General features: G+C 40.9%; 1 protein-coding gene across 3 annotated transcripts in view; it reads left to right on the plus strand.

The window, feature by feature from the left end:
• Positions 1-22,843, plus strand: part of LOC124612647 (transcriptional protein SWT1) — a 284,350-nt gene that overhangs the window by 140,426 nt on the left and 121,081 nt on the right. For all 3 annotated transcript variants that reach the window (XM_047140954.1, XM_047140952.1, XM_047140953.1), the window contains one exon: positions 10,921-11,027. In XM_047140954.1, the coding sequence (XP_046996910.1) occupies positions 10,921-11,027 (107 nt within the window). The remainder of the gene's footprint in view (positions 1-10,920; positions 11,028-22,843) is intronic.

Below are 22,843 nucleotides of genomic sequence, written 5' to 3' on the forward strand. Positions count from 1 at the left end.
ATCACGCACAAAGAAAGACACAAAATACAAGAATAGAAACAACACAAAGTGTGAAAGAAACAGAAAATAAAAGATGGTACACAATGAAATACAACCACAAATACACACACAGAGTATCCAATATTTTCAAAAAACAAGGCGTAAAAATGACACACCAAACCAACCACCGAATTCGGAAATATTTCCCAAAAAAACAACAGGAAAAACTGATCTGTATCAGAAATCAGCAATATACCAACTGAAATGCATTAGGTCAAACCAGGAGAACATTTGACACAAGATACAAAGAATATGCAAGAGCATGGAAGTATACGACAAATCATTCAACAACTTTTGCAGAACGCTTACAGCAACACCAACATAAAATTACAACCAGAGACACAGACATGGAAATCATAAGGATAAACAATGACAAAAAACACCACCTCACCTTACAAGAAAACGACCACATCCAAAAAAACCATAACAGAAACAACCCATAAATGATCAGATCAACTTGACAAACTTTAAATTGATTGACCAGTTAATATAACATTAAAAGTACAAATATACCCACAGGCTCCATTTACCACTACCATTTCCTCCCAGATCTGTCCCATAATCACTGTCCAGGCCATCCCTGTCATTCTTCTGCCCCCCCCCCCCCCCACCCCCCGAAAAAAAGAGAGAAAGAAACACACACACACACACACACACACACACACACACACACACACACACACACACACCAACCACCACCACCACCACCACTCTCATGTCTCTGTCTACCTGTATTTACTCGAATCTAAGACGCACTCGAATCTAAGCCGCACCTGAAAAATGAGACTCAAAATCAAGGAAAAAAAAATTTCCCGAATTTAAGCTGCACCTGAAATTTGAGACTCAAAATTCAAGGGGAGAGAAAAGTTTTAGGCTGCGCCTCCAAATCGAAACAAAGTTGATCCATTGTAATATGAGAGACAATTTAGGTCGAATGAATTACGATACAGCTACAGTATTTTGGTTCGAGTCGTAAGCTTAGCAGTTAAGCTTTACCAGGTAGCCATTGCTATGCGTCAGGCGCTCCGTTCGTGTTTATACTGATACCCTTCCTTTTTCACGTGCTTTGTCTGGTTTGAATTGATTGCTTATTTTTCTTTGATCTGATAAGTGCCGTTCTCTTTGTTTTAGGTGTTTACGTCACTCTAAGCTGAAAATGCATTACTGTACTGTGTCATGCATTGTGTGTCGCATTCTGATAATGCGTTTTTACGAGCTGGCCGGTGTGGCCAAGCGGTTCTAGGCGCTTCAGTCCAGAACCGCGCGACCGCAACGGTCGCAGTTTCGAATCTTGCCTCGGGCATGGATATGTGTGATGTCCTTAGGTTAGTTAGATTTAAGTAGTTCTAAGTTCTAGGGGACTGATGACCTCAGATGTTAAGTCCCATAGTGCTCTGAGCCATTTGAACCATTTTTTTGTGTTTACTACCTGTTGCCACTCGCGGCATGGCTTACTTTTGTACACGCTACCGCCGCTTACAATTAAAAAACAAAAGAAAGGAATCATCTCATTAGCAAAACAATGGTAAGAGATGGCTATTTGTTGTTACCTACACTGCTGCTTTTTTCGATAATGATCAACAAGAACCAAATAATAGACTGCGTATGATAGAAGATGTTCTGAACGAGAGTTTAGCGAAAAATTTTCTCCGTTTGAAAATCTTTGCAGACGCGTCTTTGGTACATTACATTCTGCACAAATTAGAGTCATCTTAGATTTAAAAATCTAGTCAATTGCCGTGCTTCATTTCTGTCTGTACCACTATTAGGCATAAGAATAATACGAATATAAACATGACATGATATGTATATTCTTCCGTGTTTGCTGTTGTCTCACTCAAGTTTCGTAGTTTATTAGGCAGACTGGATTTAAAAGAGATAGCTGCAAACACGAAACAATACATGGCAAAAAGTTTATATTCGTATTATTCTTATGGTTAAGAGAATACTGCATGTGATTCACAATACATAAAAGTTCCTATTAGCAACCATCTCTTCTCACAGGTGGGAAAAAATTCAGAACGTAGAATTGACCATATTGACAAACGTCCCAAACAGTCTTGCCAGTCGGATTTTCGTAGTACATTGAAATGCTGCTACATTCGAAGATGAACAATACGGAATTTGTATTTACTTCGTTGGATAATGTATGAAAACGCGGTGGTTGAAACTCGGGGCGGAGAAAAAAGCTCATCTTCCATCTTTTTTTTTTAATTTATATACTGACGCAGAGGTTTTGGTGCCAGTATTTGTCTTTGTGCCTGCAAAGCATGCCTGTATAGCGCTACTTATATTCGACGGCAGAACTTAGTTGTGGCGGCACCTACCAACATTTTTCAGAACTTCCGCTTACTTTACACTCAATTCTAAGCCACAGGTGGCTTTTTGGATTGCAAAAACCGGAAGAAAGTGCGACTTAGATTCGAGTAAATACGGTACATACAGGACAACAAGCTAATTTCTCTAACTCTCTCTCCATCTCCCTCTCCCTCTCCCTCTCCCTCTCGCTCCCCCTCCCCCCCCTCTCTCTCTCCCCCCCCCTCTCTCCCCCTCCCCCTCTAGCTCCCCCTCCCCCTCCCTCTCTCCCTCTCCCTCTCCCTCACACACACACACACACACACACACACACACACACACACACACACACACATACACAAAATTGTTTCATAGGTTGGCGACACTCACAATGTGAACGAAAACAAACAAATAGGCATAAACACTATAGCAGTGATGAATGAAAAACAGTTAAGAAAGTCAATTATAAATAGTGCAGTGCAGGAAATAATGCAAAATGCCAAAAACTGCAGATGTGAAATGAAGCCTATCGACATCAACCGTTGGTAGCAAGAGGGGAAGGTGCAGACTATGTAAAGAAACACCGTAAGAAGCTTACAGACTAACTTCATAAAGAAAACACTGTTTTTAACCTAAAAGAATAAAAAAAAAATTGTACAAACATGTGTATCCGATTTACAGAATGCTTTGTAAATAAAAGCGAAACACGTCTGGTGTAATTATTTTTAATTACATTGTAGTCAGCTCAAGACAGATACCCTATAATAACAGATATTAACAACTGCTGCGGAAGATGGCCACACAAACAAATGTAAAACCTATGGCATCTAGTTGTTTCGTAGGGTTGAGCAAATTTCCCTCCATTTTAGTGTCCAGCACTGCCTTGGGCAGCATTTCCAGGCATTTCATGTTGCCGATGCGGAGGTATGTCATGCTCTTTTCTTGTCTTGGATATCTCCCACGCTGTACCAAGTTTTGCGGCGGCTAGCGCTGTTGCAGGAACCCTCGTCATTGTCTCTTGACGCATTGTGTTCCTTGCTGTCTTCATATTATCGCCACCACACGCATGTTGTGGCGGCTTGGGTCGAGTTCTATCAATGCAAGAAACAGCCCCATCAGTCTTACCGGGCATGGGTCGTACCCTGCACGGTCTTAGTCGCAAGTGTCATTTTGTCACGGAGCAGTCGCGAGAGTTGTATGCCCACGTTATGGTGCATGACGTCATTGTTCGTTCAGCCCCTGATACGGAGGTCTGGCAATGGGCCCTGCAGTTGGAAGACCCTTTCCTTGAGGAAGTCCTGTCCATTGCTCAATCGTATGAAGTCTCTCACGCCGCAGGTGAACAGTTGGAAGTGTGGTGCGATGTTGCGGCGGTTCAGGGCGGCACAGCCGCGTCCACTGCGTCCGGAGTGGACGACGTGCGAGCGGTACAATCCGGATGTTACGGCCGCTCCTGCACGGCGCATAAACAGAGTTGCAGCTGCCGGCCCCTGTTACCATCCTGTGCGTCGTGCTATATACACTCCTGGAAATTGAAATAAGAACACCGTGAATTCATTGTCCCAGGAAGGGGAAACTTTATTGACACATTCCTGGGGTCAGATACATCACATGATCACACTGACAGAACCACAGGCACATAGACACAGGCAACAGAGCATGCACAATGTCGGCACTAGTACAGTGTATATCCACCTTTCGCAGCAATGCAGGCTGCTATTCTCCCATGGAGACGATCGTAGAGATGCTGGATGTAGTCCTGTGGAACGGCTTGCCATGCCATTTCCACCTGGCGCCTCAGTTGGACCAGCGTTCGTGCTGGACGTGCAGACCGCGTGAGACGATGCTTCATCCAGTCCCAAACATGCTCAATGGGGGACAGATCCGGAGATCTTGCTGGCCAGGGTAGTTGACTTACACCTTCTAGAGCACGTTGGGTGGCACGGGATACATGCGGACGTGCATTGTCCTGTTGGAACAGCAAGTTCCCTTGCCGGTCTAGGAATGGTAGAACGATGGGTTCGATGACGGTTTGGATGTACCGTGCACTATTCAGTGTCCCCTCGACGATCACCAGTGGTGTACGGCCAGTGTAGGAGATCGCTCCCCACACCATGATGCCGGGTGTTGGCCCTGTGTGCCTCGGTCGTATGCAGTCCTGATTGTGGCGCTCACTTGCACGGCGCCAAACACCCATACGACCATCATTGGCACCAAGGCAGAAGCGACTCTCATCGCTGAAGACGACACGTCTCCATTCGTCCCTCCGTTCACGCCTGTCGCGACACCACTGGAGGCGGGCTGCACGATGTTGGGGCGTGAGCGGAAGACGGCCTAACGGTGTGCGGGACCGTAGCCCAGCTTCATGGAGACGGTTGCGAATGGTCCTCGCCGATACCCCAGGAGCAACAGTGTCCCTAATTTGCTGGGAAGTGGCGGTGCGGTCCCCTACGGCACTGCGTAGGATCCTACGGTCTTGGCGTGCATCCGTGCGTCTCTGCGGTCCGGTCTCAGGTTGACGGGCACGTGCACCTTCCGCCGACCACTGGCGACAACATCGATGTACTGTGGAGATCTCACGCCTCACGTGTTGAGCAATTCGGCGGTACGTCCACCCGGCCTCCCGCATGCCCACTATACGCCCTCGCTCAAAGTCCGTCAACTGCACATACGGTTCACGTCCACGCTGTCGCGGCATGCTACCAGTGTTAAAGACTGCAATGGAGCTTCGTATGCCACGGCAAACTGGCTGACACTGACGGTGGCAGTGCACAAATGCTGCGCAGCTAGCACCATTCGACGGCCAACACCGCGGTTCCTGGTGTGTCCGCTGTGCCGTGCGTGTGATCATTGCTTGTACAGCCCTCTCGCAGTGTCCGGAACAAGTATGGTGGGTCTGACACACCGGTGTCAATGTGTTCTTTTTTCCGTTTCCAGGAGTGTACATCATGATGGGTCGGAGTGCCCCCAGCATCGGGCCGTTTGTAGCAGATGTCATAAAAAAGGACACATTGCTAAAGTTTGCCGCTCAGCCTCAAATGAATCGAAGGAACCAGGTACAGAGGACATGGACGTTGACATTCAGGAAGTTTCATCGAGCCAGGCTCCCGCCGCATCGGCACACAAACTCTTTATCGAGGTGTTGGTTCGGTCGTGCCGATTACAACTGCAAGTAGATACCAGCACGGCAGTTTCCTTGTTCAATGCACAAACGTACTCCGACCTTGGGTCGCCCCCGTTGGCGGCAGTTTACCGGTGTCTCCACGGTTATGGTAAACAGTTCATTCCCCTACTGGGTCAATTCACTACCGACGTTACTTACAGATCAGTCACTCAGCCTCTTACTTTTATTGTTGTCAGTGATGCGAGCTCCGCTAACCTTTTTGGATTGGATGCCTTTCAAGCTTTCAGTTTTTCTATCGCAGACACCATACAGTTGGTCTCCGAAGACGTTCCCTATCAATCATTGGAATCTTTGACCTCTGACTTTAAGGATATCTTTGAGGAGGGCCTGGGGCGTGTTTCAGACTTTGAAGCTCACTTAACGTGAAGGTGTCGGCTCGCCCGCGTTTTCTACGCACGAGGCAGATCCCCTTGGCTCTCCGCCCTCAGGTAAAAGCAGAGCTAGACCGGCTGACAGCCCTCGGGGTCATTCTTCCCATTTCTTCTAGTGAGTGGGCTTTGCCCCTTGTTACTGTCAGCAAACCCTCAGGAAAATTACATCTTTGTGGCGATTTCAAGGCCACCATTAATTCCCAATTGGTGGTGGACAACTATCCCTAGCCTCGTTCTGATGAATTGTTCTCCGCCATGGCGAGAAGCCAATATTTTTCCAAAATCGAAAATATTTCGGAGGCTTATCATCAGATACCACTTGATGAGGCCTCCAAAAGGCTGGCGGTTGTCAACACCCCATTTGGCCTTTACCAATACCAGTGGTTGGCCTTCGGAATATCCAGTGCCCCGGCGATATTTCAGCGTTATCTTGAGCACGTCACATCGACAATCCCTCAATGTATTAATTACCTGGAGAACATAATTGTCACAGGCCGCAGCATGAAGGAACACTTGCACAACCTTCGAACCCTCTTTCTCAAATTCAGGTCCATGGGCCTGCGTTGCAACCTGCGTAAGTCGAACTTCTTCCCACCGTCCATTGAGTATGTGGGCTACACCATCTCTCGGCACGGCATCCAGCCGCTGGGAAGTTTGGTCCAAGGTATCGTCGACCTTCTGCGGCCCGCTTCGCTGAAGAAGTTACAAGCTTTTTTAGTCAAGATTGCCTATTACCACCGGTTCATTCCCATGGCTTCCACCATAGCCCGTCCCCTGTACTGCCTTCTGCGCAAGGGTGTTCCTTTTGATTGGTCGCCTGCGCGCGTTCACCTCGTTGAAGGGCCTCCTCACGTCAGCACCTTGTTTGACTACTTTTGACCCCAATAAGCCGCTGGTCCTGGCTACAGATGCTTTGCAGTATGGGGTGGGGGCAGTCCTGGCCCATCGCAACGTGGATGGCTCCAAGCAGCCACTGACGTTTGCGTCTAAAACTCTTAGTCCTGTGCAGGCCCATTACTCCCAGGTGGACAGAGAGGCTTTGGCCATTGTCTACGCTGTTACCAAGTTCCACCCTTTCTTGTATGGCATGAAGTTTCAGTTAATCACTGACCATAAGCCATTAATATTGTTATTTGGCCCCGCCTCTCAGATTCCGGATAGGGCGGCCCACAGACTGCAGCGCTGAGCCTTGTTCCCCTCTAAGTACCATTATGACATTTATTTTCGCCCTACCGGACAGCATGCCAATGCCGACACTCTTTCCCGTCTTCCCGTGGGCCCGGATCCTAAGTTCGATCGGGAGGAGATTATGTGTTTTCATTTGGATGTGTCATCCCGCCAAGCGATCTGGCTACTGCAGTTATCAACTCTGCAAAGAAACTTTGAACAGTCTGGCATCCTAAGACATCAGCACACAGTAAATGGAGAAGGTGAGCAATGCAGCCTAATGGTACTATATGAGGAAACTTTTCTGTCAAGATTGCTACGGCTGCCTTCATGTTTGGAGCATTGTCGGCAATAGACACCAAAAACGTATCAGGACCATACTTCTCGATGACAGATCTAATGATCTCTTCCAGGTATTTGCCATTATGTCTCTTGGTTTTGCTCATTTTGAAATAAAAAAACTTTCTGGCTTTGAAATCACAAAATTAAATATAGACTCGTTTTTGATATTGCTCCAACCATCACATTGAAGATGTAATTTTTTTGTTTACTGAATTATTTTTGTTATTTCTTCTTTCATTTCTTATACTGAGCCTCAAGATAAGTTGTAGACATTTGAAATCTTGACAGTAACAGGTCTCAATTTTTGGAGAAAATCTATATGCTGTGGGTGCTCTATCAAAGATAACGGGGATCTGCTTACAAAAACTGCTTTAGCTAAGGATTGGTTCTGCATCTCCTGCAAATTGCTTTTGAGAAATGAGATAACCATAAACCTACTTTTTACTTTATTTCAAATCCCAAGTAAAAATTATTAAAAAAAATAATCAGTATATGACAGCTACACCTACAGTGTACAGAATTAAAATATTTCTATTCTACAAAAGACACACTACACACTGCATTGTAAACTGTTATGAGATTCGAAAGAGCAGTTTCAACCTAGGCCTACTACTCCTAAAGGTGAAAATAGTTATTTGTCAAAGGAGAAGTAAAGCCATATTCTATTAGCGTGAGGGTTCAGTCCGAAAAACTAACCTACTTTTGTTAACAAACTTTTGTTTTACAAACTTCTTTTGTTTTACAAACTGTAGCTAACCTACTTTTGTTTCTGTGGTATTTAAATGGTGGGAAATAATTAGGCTAGGGGATGCTAATCTATCTTTTTGATAGGGTTAAGGAAAATCACTAGAGTTTCCAGTTTAGCTGTTGGTTTGTAATTTGCGTTCTTAATACAATGGAATACGTCCAACATTTTTACTGTTTAACATCACAAAAACAATTTAGGCCTCTAATATAATAGGCTGCACAAAAGACTACAATAAACCACCCATTTTCATACCAAAGAATAGTAGGTCTTAAATGATTTGAACTTACATTTGTTTGGTTCTCCTTGCGATCCAAAAATGCGGTTGTTCCTCTTGATGAACCTTGACTGTAAATTGGTATAGTTGCAGATCCCGAACTAGAAGAGTGTTCAGATAGGAGACTTGGCCAAGGCATTGGTGGAGGTGGTGTTGGTGACTTGCAAGGAGATGTAGCTGAATTTAAACGAGCCAAGGTTAAAAAAGCTTGACCTTATATTTGAATGTGCATCCACTGTTAATCATTGAGTGATGTCCTTTGTGGTTGAAGGTCTAGGTGTTGGTTTACTGACAGTGAAAATATTTTTCAATCCTTCAGGGCATTTGATACATTTTTTATGTGCGTTTCCATTTTAACTGAATTACCTTACTTGTATTCTTGAGTACAATACTTATAAACAACACCTTTTCCTTTAATATTAAAGAAGTCCAGACTACTCCTTTTTTCTTGACCGTTTTGCAACAATGAATGGAAACACAACAATGAACAAACAGGAAGCAGGCCTACTCAAAGTTATTTGATTCATTTGCCACGTAAATGTTACAATCTCACACAGTCCTCTCACACAAAGTTCTAATGAAACTGGTTCTTTAGCTTGCAAACACAACTACCAACTGAAAAAACAATATGGCTGTCTCTGCAGTGATGCAGTTATCAAGGGGGGGGGGGATTTTCTCTTTTGTCATGTAAGACCTAAATTTCCCTATTACAGATCATTTTAATTAATTTACCCTTAAGACCTAAACCGTGGTTATGATCAACTTCATTAGCCCTTTTTTTTTTTCTTTTTTCTTTTTTTTTTTTTTTTTTTTTTTTAAATTTGAGTACTCCTACATTCTATTTTAAATTATAAATAAAATATTTGGGTAGGTTTTATGTTTAGGTTTATATGGATCTGGACTTAACCTCATTGTTTGAAATACACATTTTTTGGTTGTCGATGTTTTAAATGTCAAAGAATTAGCCCTAGAACTGCCAAGCATCAAAATTTACGACTCTTACATTTCCTAGAACTGCCAACGTTGAAATATTCAACCTTTAGAAAAACCAAGTTTATAATATTGATATGCCATCTAGTGAGTAACTAAAGTTACTAAAATACACAGGGAAGTTAAGTTTTCTGTCAGTGTTAGAGGTATTTTAGTCTGTAAAGTTTGTTTTAAACTCATGTGAGCTTTGTAAACATCAGTCTTTGAAAATGGCATTTCACCGAAAAATTATGCAAATAAACTGGCCGAGATTTATGATGTACTTGAAAATACAAGTGATTAAATTGACATTGAACATGGTAAAATATTAATTAATGATTCTGAAAGTGAAAGCGATAGTGATATTTCGGAAAATAAATTTATAAATCATAATTCATCGCAGGAAATGGGGAGTCTTGAATTCTGAAAGTGAAACACCTCTCGTCATTCATTTGGAAAATTTAAAAAATACTACAGATGACAGCTGTTGAGAATTATGCCTCCAGAGAAATGTTTTGAGAATTATGCCTCCAGAGAAATGTTTTGGAAGTTTATGTTTCATCCAGAGAAATGTGGGGTTCAACTTGCCTAAAAATAGTATGCCTAGCAAATATGTTAAATTATTTTTTCCTCCAGACTTATGGTAAATGATATTTTGCTTGGAATTTGCAAGGGAATTAATACATGGAATGATAAAGCTTGGATTAAAATGTATGAATTTATTTAGTTAACCTAGTTTTAAAGTTATTTAACTGTTAATAAGTGTTAAAACATCTAAAAATTTTCATCAATTCCCAATTTTTGGGAATCTTCCCGGTCCAAAGAAGTATTCCCAGCAATATTCCCATTTTATAAGTTCCCTTCCACTGGGAATATTCCCGGCCCACACCACTACTTATCAAGTCAAAAGTAAAGCAAGTTTGGAACAGCAAAGTAGAGATTGTAAAAACAAGCCAAGGGGGCCTATCTTGAGAAATCAAGTTTGTAATGTTATGATAAAACAACTGTTTTACACTTTTAATTTGAAGCATAGACTAGAAGACTGTAAATGCCAGTGGGCAGAACACATCAGATTAATGAAGTCTATGAGACTGATTACAAAATTCTGCTGTAGACACAGAGGATACCCAGATAAACAATACAGGATAACCTTTGAGAGGTAAGAGGCTAGCCTACCCATGTAGAAAAGTTGGAATGAAGTAGTAGTTTCATATAAGATTATGTGTGTGCTCAGTTATGATCATCTGAAACTATTGTTTTACTAGTAACCTTTCAGTCAGTGGACATATATGATCTCCTCAGTTCACTAAATTATTTTGTGCTACTGTATCAACAGAAATATATTTTTGTTGATTTATAAATGTTCATAATATTTCCATTATTTATACTTCAGTGTATTGGGTGTTTTTGCCAGCAAATTTTGCATTATATGTTTTAAATATCTGTGTTCAGAAACTAAAGTTTATGCGACATTTCCAGTTAATGTTTTTAATAAGAAAAACTAGCAGTAAATTTTTGTGTATACTTTCAGGACAGACCGTGTCCGACGCTGGCCCTGATGCTCTTAGTGGTTTATGTAATCCTGACAACAGCATTCTTCAGTGCTGCCTACAACAAATGGGACTGGGCCGCAAAGTGGTAATATGTAGTAGTTGGTTTGTTTTAGTCAGGAATTACATTATGCTGTAGAAGGTGCATCTCAGTTAAAGACCTTTGTGTACGTGTATCATTTCTGGTTTGTTCTAATTGTACTTATTTCCAGCCCAGAAAGACAAAATTGTATCCTTCATGAACAGTAGGTTGTAAATGTGTTTTGTAGATGTCCCATGCAGATCAAACCATGGTGATAGTAGGCCATTTTAAGTACCAGAAAACTGATTTGACATTGCTTCAGGACAGCACAATTTTCAGATTCCTGTAGAAAATGGCTTCAATATAATAACTGAATCTAGTTATGAAGTAAAATAAAGAACTTTTTAAAAATTGGAGTGGATATTCATTAATTCAGTAACAGCTGTGGAGCAGCAACACTCTCCGAATGTGAGAAACTTAACACAGGGAAACTGTTGAAATATGATGAAGTTTTCAGTGTTAGTCCTCACTCATTATTGTTATAGTTTAACTTTCATACATACTATGCACAAAGGTAAGGACATCATAGAATACAAGATTTCACAGCCAGTATTTGCATTATTGATGAGGCTTACCATAATTATCCGAGTAAAAGATTATGCTGATTTCTTTCAAGAGGCTTCCTGAGAAAAAATTATTTTTAACATATTCTGACACATCAAAATTACAAACTGTTTTATTGACGTAAAATATCTGCCTAAAAAGATAACATTAAAACTATTATAAATTTGTGTCATTTATTGATTGTCTACATTTTGATAACACAAGGAGAAATAAAATACGCAAAAAGAAATGGTTTATGTTGATCATTTTCTTTTCTACATTTTTCGCATACTTACCCTGTCATCTGTGGTACCACTATTTTCAGCCATCATCCCAGTAGCAGAGTTGTGCAATTTATATTGTCATTGTCGTAAATATTTGACTGTTTCTCGTGAATATGTTGCAATTTTTGAGGTTGTGGTTACTGTGGGACCTGAGAACACAGCTGTTTTTATCCAGATACATATTAGATTTTGCATCTGTACTGAAATGAGAATGTTGCAATTTCTCTTGCTTACAAACGCATTGTCTGTATGCTGCTCTTTCATTGGCGGGTAGGATCAGCAGCTGACACACCACCTTTTGTTCACGTTATGTCCCGGTGAGTGTCAACAACATTGAAGCATGAAACACTTAAATATGCCACTGGCCCCTATGTAGACTTTTCCTATCTCCTGCAGAAATGAATACTGTTGTTGAGTATTTGTCGAATTTTAAAGTCATTTCAGTTTCAGCTACATATGGATTCAGGAAAACTGTAGTTTAAATATGGTGGATTTTCCGAGAAAGCCAGAGTACGCGATATAGATTCCAATGGTTGGTAACATGATGTAATTTACTGTCCGCTCACTACTCCACTCCTTGATCTCATCTGATGCTCAGCCAAGCTGGTATCACCATTCCCTGTCCAACCTTTCTGTAGTGCTGTGCTTGAAACAGGACTGGAATATCTTTTAGTGTGCAAGTCGTATGTAACAACAGCCACTAATACATAAATAAAAGATTGCAATCGTGATTCAGTCCAATTCTTGAACTTGGCACATCCTACTATCTACTGACGTCTGTTGGTACTATTTCCATGATGGGTCTTGCTGCTGTAATTTATTCTCACGACAACAATTGCAGTTTGATGTGATTTATTTTCTTTGTTAGACAGTTCATGCTGGATTAATTTTACTCTTGCTTCATCCGAATATTATAGTCATACAGTAACATTTTTATCCAGTGTTCTAATACTTGAACAGTGACCAAATTTCTCAGGACTGAAGACCATAACAACAACATTTCAAAAAAAAAAAAAAAAAAAAAAAAAAAAAAAAAAAAAAAAAAAAAAAAAAAAATATATATATATATATATATATATATATATATATATATATATATATATTATTAATGAAAACATCCTGCAATGAATGGTATTACATGTGTTGTTGTTGTGGTCTTCAGTCCTGAGACTGGTTTGATGCAACTCTCCATGCTACTCTATCCTGTGCAAGCTTCTTCATCTCCCAGTACCTACTGCAGCCTACGTCCTTCTGAACCTGCTTAGTGTATTCATCTCTTGGTCTCCCTCTACGATTTTTACCCTCCACGCTGCCCTCCAATACTAAATTCGTGATCCCTCGATGTCTCAGAACATGTCCTACCAACCGATCCCTTCTTCTAGTCAAGTTGTGCCACAAGCTCCTCTTCTCCCCAATTCTATTCAATACCTCCTCATTAGTAATGTGATCTACCCATCTAATCTTCAGCATTCTTCTGTAGCACCACATTTCGGAAGCTTCTATTCTCTTCTTGTCTAAACTATTTATTGTCCATGTTTCACTTCCATACATGGCTACACTCCATACAAATACTTTCAGAAACAACTTCCTGACACTTAAATCTACACTCGATGTTAACAAATTTCTCTTCGTCAGAAATGCTTTCCTTGCCATTGCCAGTCTACTTTTTATATCCTCTCTACTTCGACCATCATCAGTTATTTTGCTCCCCAAATAGCAAAACTCCTTTACTACTTTAAGCGTCTCATTTCCTAATGTAATTCCCTCAGCATCAACTGACTTAATTAGACTACGTTCCATTATCCTAGTTTTGCTTTTGTTGATGTTCATCTTATATCCTCCTTTGAAGATACTGTCCATTCCATTCAACTGCTCTTCCAAGTCCTTTGCTGTCTCTGACAGAATTACAATGTCTTCGACGAACCTCAAAGGTTTTATTTCTTCTCCATGGATTTTAATTCCTACTCCGAACTTTTCTTTTGTTTCCTTTACTGCTTGCTCAATATACAGATTGAATAACATAGGGGATAAGCAACAACCCTGTCTCACTCCCTTCCCAACCACTGCTTCCCTTTCATATCCCTCGACTCTTATAACTGCCATCTGGTTTCTGTACAAATTGTAAATAGCCTTTCGCTCCCTGTATTTTACCCCTGCCACCTTCAGAATTTGAAAGAGAGTATTCCAATCAACATTGTCAAAAGCTTTCTCTAAGTCTACAAATGCTAGAAACGTAGGTTTGCCTTTCCTTAATCTTTCTTCTAAGATAAGTCGTAGGGTCAGTATTGCCTCACGTGTTCCATCATTTCTACGGAATCCAAACTGATCTTCCCCAAGGTCGGCTTATATCAGTTTTTCCATTCGTCTGTAAAGAATTCACGTTGGTATTCTGCAGCTGTGACTTATTAAACCGATAGTTCGGTAATTTTCACATCTGTCAACACCTGCTTTCTTTGGGATTGGAATTATTATATTCTTCTAGAAATCTGGGGGTATTTCACCTGTCTCATACATCTTGCTCACCAGAAGGTATAGTTTTGTCAGGACTGGCTCTCCCAAGGCTGTCAGTAGTTCTAATGGAATGTTGTCTACTCCCGGGGCCTTGTTTTGACTCAGGTCTTTCAGTGCTCTGTCAAACTCTTCACGCAGTATCGTATCTCCCATTTCTTCTTCATCTACATCCTCATCCATTTCCATAATATTGTCCTCAAGTACATCGCCCTTGTATAGACCCTCTATATACTCCTTCCACCTTTCTGCTTTCCCTTCTTTGCTTAGAACTGGGTTTCCATCAAAGCTCTTGATATTCATGGAGGTGGTTCTCCTTTCTCCGAAGGTCTCTTTAATTTTCCTATACGTAGTATCTATCTTACCCCTAGTGAGATAAGCCTCTACATCCTTACATTTGTCCTCTGGCCGTGCCTGCTTAGCCATTTTGCACTTCCTGTCGATCTCATTTTTGAGACGTTTGTATTCCTTTTTGCCTGCTTCATTTACTGCATTTTTATATTTTCTCCTTTCATCAATTAAATTCAATATTTCTTCTGTTACCGAAGGGTTTCTACTAGCCCTCGTCTTTTTACCTATTTGGTCCTTTGCTGCCTTCACTATTTCATCCCTCAAAGTTACCCATTCTTCTTCTACCGTATTTCTTTCCTCCATTCCTGTCAGTTGTTCCCTTATGCTCTCCCTGAAACTCTGTACAACCTCTGGTTCTTTCAGTTTATCCAGGTCCCATCTCCTTAAATTCCCACCTTTTTGCAGTTTCTTCAGTTTTAATCTATAGTTCATAACCAATAGATTGTGGTCAGAGTCCACATCTGCCCCTGGAAATATCTTACAATTTAAAACCTGGTTCCTAAATCTCTGTCTTACCATCATATAATCTATCTGATAACTTTTAGTATCTCCAGGGTTCTTTCATGTATACAACCTTCTTTCATGATTCTTAAACCAAGTGTTAGCTACAATTACATATAGACATATAAAGACGGCTTTTAAAGCTCAAAATAGCAAGTTACAAAATTTTGAAAATCACCAATAATAAAATCCAGAGTATACTCAGGCAGTGGACTTTGACTATAATATCCTGAATCTTGAAGACATTTTTTAGTTTTGTGTAGCTGGGAAGTTTAATCATATATTTCACAACAGTTTCGTATGAAAATAAATTTTTGAGAAGCTGGCTGGAGCACAGTGGATGTATTTATCTCATACTAGTGGTGAGCGATTGTTGTTCAATTGATGAACTGTCATCACTTTCAGTCTCTTGTGAAATAACATTATATTCTTCTTCACTTTCTGGGCTGCTAAATTCACTGTCAGACTCAATATCACTATAGTAATGCTTTTTTGAAGGCATTGTCTAAACAACAATATAGGAGAGAGTCTGGAAGCATACGTTTTGTTCTCGAGTATCCAAAGTGGCATGCTGTAAAGACAATATCTAGTGGCAACCACCTCAACCAAAAAATGACAGCCAGGCTACAAATGTAGTACCTGATGCTCTCTAGCAATTGAACATGTGATTATCAGTGCTGAAATGGATATAAACAGTATTTTCTTTTTTTTGAAGATCTCTTCCTAAGTTGCCGGAGTATACTTGGGATTTTAAATTTCTGTCAAAATAATGAAAACATGATACTTGGGGGCTTTATGTTAAGTGTTTAAAAAGCAGCATTAATGTTTGTACATGGTAGCCATACATATATGGCAACTTTTATTGCAAAAAATGGTTCAAATACAACAGCTAGCAAAATGACAGAATTTAGTGCTACTTCCTCCTGTGTTTCACAACATTATCAAATTTTAAGCAGAGCAATAGTGACTAGTTCATAGTTTGAAGTGTATCTCTTACCCTAGCACCGTGTGAGTCAAATTTCACACGATTGTTTGAGCAATGTCTATACTGTACTGAGCATTTCAGCATATTGGGAAATCTTGAGCCTGTTTGAAAATGAGTATCCTTTGCCGTGCCTTGCCCTTCTGAATTCTTCAAAATAAATGTGCACATAACAGCAATAGCCAAAGCTTCATATGTAAATGCAGAGACAACTTCTACATATTATATTAAACAACATAATAATGTTAACCCCAGTAGCAAGAGTGCAGTCTGCGGATATAGGATGCCCCAGTATTTCCTGAATAGGGACTTTCGCAAAAAATCTTGTCATTATAACTGAAATGACTAGATAAAAAATCTACTCACCAAGCCATAGCAGGTGAACATACACACAAAAGGATTTAAATTTTTTACAAGCTTTCAGAGATAGAGGCTCTTTCTTCTGGCAGAAGAGTTGAATGGGAAGGAAGAGGGGTGAAGGAAAACAACGGGAGAGGTTTAGGGAAAGGGGTACAGTTCAGAAAAGTCACCCAGAGCCCCGGGTCAGGGGAGATTTGCCGGACGGGATGAGAAGGAAAGACTTGTTGTTGGGGACTGCATCAGACGAGGTTTGAAAACCTGAGAGCTTAAAGGTGAAAGTCAGGGTAATATGCAAGGCAGAGATCACTACTAAAACATCGTGCACGAGTTAATAAGAGTGAAAAGCTAAGTGCATTGTATGTAACAGAGGCGGGAGGGTGGACGACGAAAAATAGACAAGTCGAAAAATGAAAGATGTAGGAAACTAAAATTGATTGAAGAAAGGAGTACTTACTATGAACAAATGCTGAGACAGAAGGCATTAATGTAAATTAAGACCAGGTGGGTGGTGAGAACCAAGGCCATGTTGTAGTGCTAGTTCCCACCTGCGGAGTTCTGAGAAACTGGTGTCAGGGGGAAGAATCCAGATGGTGCGTATAGTGAAACAAGCACTGAGGTCATGACTGTTACGCTGTGCAGCATTCTTTGCAACAGGATATTGTGTGTTGCCAGTATACACGCTCTGCCTACGCCCATTCATCATGACTGAAAACTGATTGCTCTCCCTTTGATAGTTTATGTTTTGCCAGTTACAGGGCTAGGATAGGTGGTGGTAGGAGGGACTATAGGGCAAGTCTTGCGGCATGGACGGTCCCTGGGGTAGGAGCCAGAGGGTAGGGACATAGGTGCAGAAGGAACGTAGGGTCTGACAAGGATATTGCGGAGATTGGGAGGGTGACGAAAAGCTATTCAAGGTGTCGTGGGCAGAATCACAGACAGAATGGATCTCATTTCAGGACATGATTTTAGTAAGTCCTGACCTTGTCAAAGTAACTGATTGATACATTCTATGTCAAACATTCCCTCTCATACAGTCTTGGCATTCAACGCAAATGTATTTGTTCGGATATAGACTCTTTACATAAATACATCACAACTCTCACTTCAACCTTCACTGGACATAATTATCCCAACAGCCTAGGTAAAAAGCAAATTTCCCGCGCCATCACATCCAATCCTGGTACTGCTGATCCCTCCAAAAAAACAACCTTGGAGCACAACATTTGTTACCTGGTATTATCCTGGTCTTGAATGTATCAATCAGCTACTTCGACATGGCACCCATCTCCCTACCTTACGGCGCCTACCACTGCGACCATCCCTGCTGCAAACCTTGTCCTGTGCACCCTCCTACCACCACCTATTGCAGCCCTGTAACCGGCAAAAAATATACTAACAAAGGGAGACCCACCTGTGAAACGACACGTCATATACCAGCTGTTATGTAAACATTGTTCGGTCTTTTGCATCAGCATGACTACCACCCAGTTATCAGTCAGGATGAATGGGCATAGGCAGAGCATGTACACTGGCAACACACAATATCCTGTTGCAGAGCATGTTGCACAACATGACAGTCATGACCTCGGTGCTTGCTTCACTACAAGACCATCTGGATTCTTCCCCCAGACACCAATTTCTCAGAACTCCGCAGGTGGGAACTGGCGCTACAATATGTCCTCAGTTCTCGCCACCCACCTGGCCTTAATTTACATTAATGCCTTCTGTCTCAGTATTTGTTCACAGTAAGTACTCTTTTCTTCACTCCATTTTGGTTCCCTACATCTTTCATTTTCTGAGTTATCAATTTTTTGCTGTCCACCCTCCCACCTCTGTTACATACACTGCACTTAGTTTTTCACTCTTATCAACTCGTATATGATGTTTTAGTAGTGATCTCTGTCTTGCATTATTACGCTGTCTTTCACCTTTAAGCTCTCAGGTTTTCAAATCTTGTCTGGTGGAGTCCCCAGCTATAAGTCTTTCCTTCTTATCCCATCTGGTATGTCTCCCCTGACGTGGAGTTCTGAGTGATTTTCCGATCTGTACACCTTTCCCTAAGCCTCAAGAGTCGTTTTCCTTTACCCCTCTTCCTCCCCCCTCAAGTCTTCTGCCAGAAGGAGGAGGCACTGGCTAAGAAAGCCTGTAAAAATTTAAATCCTTTGAGCTGATTTTTTATCTATCTGTTTATATAACATTATCAATAATTGATTATTAGTATTATTTGTGGCTTTACTGTATGATTAAATGATGATGGCGTCCTCTTGGGTAAAATATTCCGGAGGTAAAATAGCCCCCCATTCGGATCTCCGGGCGGGGACTACTCAAGAGGATGTCGTTATCAGGAGAAAGAAAACTGGCGTTCTACGGATCGGAGCGTGGAATGTCTGATCCCTTAATCGGGCAGGTAGGTTAGAAAATTTAAAAAGGGAAATGGATAGGTTGAAGTTAGATATAGTGGGAATTAGTGAAGTTCAGTGGCAGGGGGAACAAGACTTCTGGTCAGGTGACTACAGGGTTATAAACACAAAATCAAATAGGGGTAATGCAGGAGTAGGTTTAATAATGAATAGGAAAATAGGAATGCGGTTAAGCTACTACAAACAGCATAGTGAACGCATTATTGTGGCCAAGATAGATACGAAGCCCACACCTACTACAGTAGTACAAGTTTATATGCCAACTAGCTCTGCAGATGACGAAGAAATTGAAGAAATGTATGATGAAATAAAAGAAATTATTCAGATTGTGAAGGGAGACGAAAATTTAATAGTCATGGCTGACTGGAATTCGAGTGTAGGAAAAGGGAGAGAACGAAACATAGTAGGTGAATATGGATTGGGGCTAAGAAATGAAAGAGGAAGCCGCCTGGTAGAATTTTGCACAGAGCACAACATAATCATAGCTAACACTTGGTTTAAGAATCATGAAAGAAGGTTGTATGCATGGAAGAACCCTGGAGGTACTAAAAGGTATCAGATAGATTATATAATGGTAAGACAGAGATTTAGGAACCAGGTTTTAAATTGTAAGACATTTCCAGGGGCAGATGTGGACTCTGACCACAATCTATTGGTTATGACCTGTAGATTAAAACTGAATAAACTGCAAAAAGGTGGGAATTTAAGGAGATGGGACCTGGATAAACTGAAAGAACCAGAGGTTGTACAGAGTTTCAGGGAGAGCATAAGGGAACAATTGACAGGAATGGGGGAAAGAAATACAGTAGAAGAATAATGGGTAGCTTTGAGGGATGAAATAGTGAAAGCAGCAGAGGATCAAGTAGGTAAAAAGACGAAGGCTAGTAGAAATCCTTGGGTAACAGAAGAAATATTGAATTTAATTGATGAAAGGAGAAAATATAAAAATGCAGTAAATGAAGCAGGCAAAAAGGAATACAAACGTCTCAAAAATGAGATCGACAGGAAGTGCAAAATGGCTAAGCAGGAATGGCTAGAGGACAAATGTAAGGATGTAGAGTGTTATCTCACTAGGGGTAAGATAGATACTGCCTACAGGAAAATTAGAGAGACCTTTGGAGATAAGAGAACGACTTGTATGAATATCAAGAGCTCAGATGGAAACCCAGTTCTAAGCAAAGAAGGGAAAGCGGAAAGGTGGAAGGAGTATATAGAGGGTCTATACAAGGGCGATGTACTTGAGGACAACATTATGGAAATGGAAGAGGATGTAGATGAAGATGAAATGGGAGATATGATACTGCGTGAAGAGTTTGACAGAGCACTGAAAGACCTGAGTCGTAACAAGGCCCCCGGAGTAGACAACATTCCATTGGAACTACTGATGGCCCTGGGAGAGCCAGTCCTGACAAAACTCTACCATCTGGTGAGCAAGATGTATGAAACAGGCGAAATACCCTCAGACTTCAAGAAGAATATAATAATTCCAATCCCAAAGAAAGCAGGTGTTGACAGATGTGAAAATTACCGAACTATCAGTTTAATAAATCACAGCTGCAAAATACTAACACGAATTCTTTACAGGCGAATGGAAAAACTAGTAGAAGCCAACCTCGGGGAAGATCAGTTTGGATTCCGTAGAAACACTGGAACACGTGAGGCAATACTGACCTTATGACTTATCTTAGAAGAAAGATTAAGGAAAGGCAAACCTACGCTTCTAGCATTTGTAGACTTAGAGAAAGCTTTTGACAATGTTGGCTGGAATACTCTCTTTCAAATTCTAAAGGTGGCAGGGGTAAAATACAGGGAGCGAAAGGCTATTTACAATTTGTACAGAAACGAGATGGCAGTTACAAGAGTCGAGGGACATGAAAGGGAAGCGGTGGTTGGGAAGGGAGTAAGACAGGGTTGTAGCCTCTCCCCGATGTTGTTCAATCTGTATATTGAGCAAGCAGTAAAGGAAACAAAAGAAAAATTCGGTGTAGGTATTAAAATTCATGGAGAAGAAATAAAAACTTTGAGGTTCGCCGATGACATTGTAATTCTGTCAGAGACAGCAAAGGACTTGGAAGAGCAGTTGAATGGAATGGACAGTGTCTTGAAAGGAGGATATAAGATGGACATCAACAAAAGCAAAACAAGGATAATGGAATGTTGTCTAATTAAATCGGGTGATGCTGAGGGAATTAGATTAGGAAATGAGACACTTAAAGTAGTAAAGGAGTTTTGCTATTTGGGGAGCAAAATAACTGATGATGGTCGAAGTAGAGTGGATATAAAATGTAGACTGTCAATAGCAAGGAAAGCGTTTCTGAAGAAGAGAAATTTGTTAACATCGAGTATAGATTTAAGTGTCAGGAAGTCATTTCTGAAAGTATTTGTATGGAGTGTAGCCATGTATGGAAGTGAAACATGGACGATAAATAGTTAAACAAGAAGAGAATAGAAGCTTTCGAAATGTGGTGCTACAGAAGAATGCTGAAGATTAGATGGGTAGATCACATAACTAATGAGGAAGTATTGAATAGGATTGGGTAGAAGAGAAGTTTGTGGCACAACTTGACCAGAAGAAGGGATCGGTTGGTAGGACATGTTCTGAGGCATCAAGGGATCACCAATTTAGTATTGGAGGGCAGCATGGAGGGTAAAAATCGTAGAGGGAGATCAAGAGATGAATACACTAAGCAGATTCAGAAGGATGTAGGTTACAGTAGGTACTGGGAGATGAAAAAGCTTGCACAGGATAGAATAGCATGGAGAGCTGCATCAAACCAGTCTCAGGACTGAAGACCACAACAACAACAACATTGTTATATTAGCTCATGTGGCCATCTTTCCTTCTTATGTACCCTCTTGTCAGTCTTGGTTGTCATCCGTATTGTTGAAACTATCATCTGCTTTCTACCTTCTGTGCTAGTATTCTGATCTTTTTTTTAATCATTTATTTATCTGTACCACCCAAATTAATCAACACTTTGCCCCTACAACTTTTCTACTACTAGTTCTCGTGCATGTAGACAGGCCCATTGTTGTTTTCAAATTTATGTATAAGAATTCCACTGTTACTTACAAATTTGCCTGCAGTTGACTATACTGCAGGGAATTCTCCTGATCATCTCTCGCTGATTTATTTTCAAATTTGACAGCTATTTCTTTCTTTGCCCTACACTTTCCTTATTGATACACAATTCTTTCACATTTTTGTGTGTTTGTTTCTCCCCAGACTGCTCTGATTGACTTTTACTGCTGTCTCCTACATTACCTTATTTGCCAAGCAATGTTGTTTATGTTATCTCCTGTGATTTTATTTTACCATATGGCCAGTTTTTAAAATTTCATCTCCTTTCACGATTTTGCCTATCAGCTTTTTTTCCAATCATTTTTTCGGATCATATAGATCACTCTTGTGGCGAGATGTTCCCGCCCACTCACTGCCTCTTGTTAACTGTTGCTTGATCTCATGATATTAGTGCGACTTTTTTTGATTTTTCAAAATTTTTTCCCTGCTTTTTTCTGTTTTTCTAACTTTTCCCACCCTGCGCCATACTTTTTGCCACTGCCACCATTTCCAACACTCCAAACTGTTCTCTCTTGCCACGATGCATCCCATCACATATTACATCCATTCTTTATGAAAACATGATTTTGCACTACGTAAATTAAGGTTCCACATTCTGTTTCCTGAAACTTGCTTGTCCCTTGGAGTTACCCCCAAAGTCCTAATATTGAAAGTCGCTGTTTCTGGTTGTAATCCTACTCTACACCAGCCTCTTTTACAGTTTCAAATACAGCAATCTCTTGCACTTACCCGACTAATCTGTGACCTCTATGCCTCATCTGCCAGTTTCCACTCCACCAGACTTCTCTCCT

The sequence above is a fragment of the Schistocerca americana genome, chromosome 4 (genome assembly GCF_021461395.2).
Source record: "Schistocerca americana isolate TAMUIC-IGC-003095 chromosome 4, iqSchAmer2.1, whole genome shotgun sequence".
NCBI lineage: Eukaryota > Metazoa > Arthropoda > Insecta > Orthoptera > Acrididae > Schistocerca > Schistocerca americana.